The 4939-nt window shown below is 35.6% G+C and overlaps 1 protein-coding gene across 1 annotated transcript; it reads left to right on the top strand.

The window, feature by feature from the left end:
• The first annotated feature begins 905 nt into the window (after positions 1-905).
• Positions 906-4303, top strand: LOC147384320 (uncharacterized). Its single transcript, XM_086426678.1, has 2 exons — positions 906-3665; positions 3786-4303. The coding sequence occupies exons 1-2, from the start codon at positions 1043-1045 to the stop codon at positions 4172-4174; spliced, it is 3012 nt and encodes a 1003-aa protein (XP_086282804.1). The 5' UTR covers positions 906-1042; the 3' UTR covers positions 4175-4303.
• Positions 4304-4939: the final 636 nt, after the last annotated feature.

The following is a 4939-nucleotide window of genomic DNA, read 5'->3' as shown; positions in this document are numbered from 1 at the left end:
TATTCTTTTTGAAGATAGTTTTTCCAATGGGCTGGTTAGGTTTTCAACACTGTTTGGAGTGGACGTTGCTCTTCAAATTTGAAGAAGATTCTGTTTTGAAAGGGGATTGTTAGAGATGCTCTAAAATGGTAATATAACAGGGGTAAAATTGGTTTTTCACCAAATTAATATTAGGTGCATTCGTGGTATTTACAACTAACCTTTTAACGGTTTAAAAAGACAAAATATTTAGCAAAGCAAAGGACCACTCAATAATTGATGATGTTGAAGAAAAAGCAGTATCAGCTTTTGATTTCTTTTGGGTGGGTGCATGTACTTACCAAACTCAATAATTGCCATCAATTATTAAGTATAATTTTATTGGCGCTTCAACTTTTACTTATTACACCTTAATTAAATTAAATGAATAAGATGCTAATAGAATTCTCACTTTAGGAGAGAAATAGGTCTGATATTTTTGTCCCTTTAGTTGAATTAAATCGATGAAAGAAGAGGACAACATCATCATTAAGTTGTCGTAGTACATGATTCTCATTGGTTGATATTCTCTCTTATGAATTGTTATTAGTAATAGCATTTCTTTGGGAAAATTCTCTAAAAGGTAGACAAAAATTGAATAATTTGGAAATCAGTACACTTTGCATTTTAAATTATGTTTTACGAGATAAAATATTTTTTGTTCATCGTAGGCGCCAACTAAATTGTTAGAATCCACCAGCTTGAAGTTGTTTCCATGAAACACTAGTATCCAGCTCCAAACAAAATGCTTGGTTAGGAGACCAATATTTTTTAAACTCCAACCAAGATGTGCCACGTAGACATCATTTCAATTCTATGGGAATGGTACACCTTAACTGATCCAAATTCCTTGGAAAATGAGAATGGAGGGGGCCTAATTTATAAGTAGAAAACTGAGTCTGGCTTATGAATTTTATTTTTAAGTACAGTTGGAAATATTACTGTTTCAAGCAGTACTAGTTCTTTTTTCTTTTCTTTTTTCTATATATTTCACCCAAGAAGAAGCTATAATCACTTAAACCGAATGAAACTTTCATCTTACATGATGAGTGCATTTGATTTCTTTCTCCAAGTTTCCATCCTTCTCTTTTGTATTAATTTTCAAGTAGGATTGGGCACGTCTGGCGTTCTAGGAAATGAAACCGATCGACTCTCTTTGCTTGCTTTCAAGGTTAGGATATCTCCAGATCCTTTTCAAGTTATGAGGTCGTGGAATGATTCTATCCATTTCTGCGAATGGCAAGGAGTTACATGCAGTCGTCGACATCAAAGGGTTACAATGTTGAACCTCATGTCCCAAGGGTTGGGGGGTTCCATATCTCCACATATTGGGAACCTCTCTTTCTTAAGGGTGATAAACCTTGCAAACAACAGCTTCCAAGGTGAAATCCCCCAAGAAGTCGGCCGTTTATTCAGGCTACAAGAATTCAATATGAGTGCAAATTCTTTTGTAGGGGAAATTCCAGACAATATAACCCATTGCTCTAACCTAAAAATCCTTCGTTTAGGTCACAACAATCTAACAGGAGGGATTCCACCATCTTTAGGAAACCTTTCGTCTCTCAACGTTCTTTCTCTAGAATACAATAGCTTGGAAAGAAATATTCCTGATTCCCTAGGCAAATTGAAAGGTCTAAAAAGAATTTCTCTTGCAGCCAATATGTTATCTGGTATGATTCCTTCCTCACTTTACAATCTCTCGTCTTCCGAATTCTTTTCTTTAGCAGCTAACCGACTAGTTGGTAGTCTTCCAAATAATATTGGCTTCACACTTGCTAAACTTAGCGAAATTTATATTGGAGGAAATCAATTTTTTGGTTCCATTCCTGTGTCATTATTCAATGTTTCGCGGCTCAAGAAAATTGACTTAAGTTTCTGCAATTTTACTGGAGATGTCCCTATTAATGTGGGAAACTTGAAGGGCCTTCAGTACCTAAATTTGGCTTCAAATAATCTTGGAAGTGGGACAGTTGGTGATCTGAATTTCTTCAATTCTTTGACGAATTGCACATATCTATCGATGTTGGGTATCGACGGCAATCATTTTGGAGGTAAACTACCCAACTCTATATCCAATCTCTCAATACAACTCAGTGAACTTCATGTAGGAAGAAATCAAATTTCTGGAAATATCCCTGTTGGAATTGAGAACCTTGTGAACTTATTTGCATTGAGCATGGAATCTAACCTTTTCACTGGTCCTATTCCCAAGGGCATTGGGATGCTTCAAAAGCTGCAAGAATTAATCCTAGATGCAAATTTATTCTCAGGGACGATACCCTCCTCATTAGGCAACCTTTCTCAGTTATACTTACTCCAATTATCAAACAACATTTTAGAGGGAAACATCATTTCAGATCTTGCCAAGTGCCATTCTTTGCAAATATTAGGCCTAGCTAGAAATAACCTCAATGGTACAATACCGAAACATGTTATTATTAGTTTATCCTCACAGTTAATTTACATTAACTTAGCCTATAATTCTTTGATCGGCTCCTTACCTGTTGAAGTGGGTAAGTTGAATAGTCTCCAAAGACTAAGAGTTGCTGAGAACAAATTGTCTGGTCAAATTCCTAGCTCACTTGGTAGTTGTTCGAGCCTAGAATACCTTTCTTTGGAGGGAAATTTCTTTCAAGGAACCATCCCTTCATCTTTTAGTTCCTTGAAAGGTTTGCAATATTTAGATCTTTCGCGTAATAACATATCAGGGGAAATTCCTAAAGTTCTACAAGACCTTTTATTTTTAGAATATTTAAATATTTCTTTCAATGAACTTGAGGGTGAGGTACCAGTAAAGGGAGTCTTCAAGAATACAACTGGATTTACATTTGTTGGGAATAGTAAACTCTGTGGAGGCATCCCAGAACTTCAGTTAGCTGCATGCCCCATCAAAAAATATAAGCAAAGAGGAAAATCTCTTGCTTTCAAGGTGTCGATTGGTGTGATTCTATTTTTAATTGTGGTAGCATCTTTTCTGGTGTTTTATTTGAGGAGAAAGCCAAGAATGAAATCTTCTTCGACAATTTTCTTGGGTGATTGGTACAAAAGGGTTTCTTACAATGGACTCCATAGAGCAACAAATGGATTTGCTTCAGCCAACTTGATTGGTGTGGGGGGCTTTGGATCTGTTTATAAAGGAATTCTTCATCAAGATGAGATACCTATCGCGGTGAAGGTACTAAACCTTAATGTACGAGGTGCTTCCAAGAGTTTTATGACAGAGTGTAAAGCTTTAAGAAAAATCCGACATCGGAATCTACTCAAGATCATAACCGCGTGCTCAAGTGTGGACTTTAGAGGTAATGATTTCAAAGCTCTGGTTTTTGAGTACATGCCTAATGGGAGTCTAGAAAATTGGTTGCATCCAAGTTCAGATGAGATAAATCAATCTTGTAATTTGAACCTTCGCCAGAGACTAAGCATAGCAATCGACATTGCTTCCGCCTTGGATTATCTTCATAATCATTGTCCAACACCCATTATTCATTGTGATCTGAAGCCGAGCAATGTTCTTCTTGATGATGACATGACAGCCCATGTGGGTGACTTTGGTCTGGCCAAGATTCTTGCTAGCAACACAAACAATTCTAGCGAAATTGATACCAATTCAATTTTTATAAAAGGATCTATTGGATATATTCCTCCAGGTATGAATTTGATATAAGTTCATGTTGTTTCTTTTTTTCAAATTTTCTAAATAAATATCATTGATAATTCCAATTTGTCCAATAGTTTCTAATAATTGACTAACAATGAACGGATTGCAGAGTACAGTATGGGTGTTGAGGTCTCTACACAAGGGGATGTCTATAGCTACGGAATACTTTTGTTGGAGTTGCTAACGGGAAAGAGGCCGACTGATGAAATTTTTAAGGATGGCTTAAGCCTTCATCAATTTTCCCAAAGGGCCTTGACTGATCAAGTGATGGAAATTGTGGATCCATGTCTGCGCTTAGAAGATCATAGTGAAGCTATCGATGATTTCCAAAACCAAAGATATAATGCAATGGATGAAATTAGAGAATACTTGATTTCCATGTTTAGAATTGGAGTTGTGTGTTCTACAGAGTCATTAGGTGACCGAATGGAAATCAAGGATGTTCTCTTGGAGTTGCATTCGATTGAGAAAATGTTTCTTAAAGACGGAATCCACTAATAGAGATGAAATACTCTCTATTGAGTTTTAGATTTATGTTTCACTTTTGGCTAATTAGTTGTAGCCGTTTTTATGTTTTGGTTTTTTTTTTTTTTTTTTTTTTTAATTTTTCATTTATGGTGTTTGGTTGTGTATGTAGCTTTGTCTAAGCCTATCTTGGTAATCTTGTCTATTGTATTTCTTTACTTGATGAAATAGGAAATTATTTAGTTCAAGACATAATAAATTATTGAATAAGTTTTATTTCATATCTTATCACCCCTATGCTCCAATGAAAAAATTATGCTCTGCAAGTACAATGTTCTTGTTTTCTATTCTTACTTTCAACTATGGATAGTAGTACAATAACTTATGAAAACTATCCTAGAGTTCACCCGTGCCTATGGCACATGCATCCTCTTTAAGGTTGAAGGAGGTAAAAACATAAAAATTATAAAGTTGGAGAGGTATTATTAAAAAAGGGGAGATGAGGAAAAACAATAAAATGGATTGAAGGGGTAAAGAAAGAAAGATAGTAAAGTGAGAGGAGCATTTCTAAAAATAGGGTAAAAGAGGAAATATAGTAAAATTGAAGGGGGTATTATTGAAGGGGGGAAAGGGGGAAGGAGGAGAGGAAAGAAAATAAAGTTAGAGGGGTGAAAGGAAAAAGAATTAAAGTGAATATCGTGGACCCCACCCAGTATAACTGGAGGGGACATTTATCCCCACAAAATTGTAGCAAAGTGGGCTTACAGATGTGTATTATTATTAATATATATATATATA

The sequence above is a fragment of the Akebia trifoliata genome, chromosome 15, assembly GCF_017979445.1.
Source record: "Akebia trifoliata isolate Shusen 1 chromosome 15, ASM1797944v1, whole genome shotgun sequence".
NCBI classification, from domain to species: domain Eukaryota; kingdom Viridiplantae; phylum Streptophyta; class Magnoliopsida; order Ranunculales; family Lardizabalaceae; genus Akebia; species Akebia trifoliata.
This window is presented reverse-complemented; position numbering and strand designations above follow the sequence as displayed.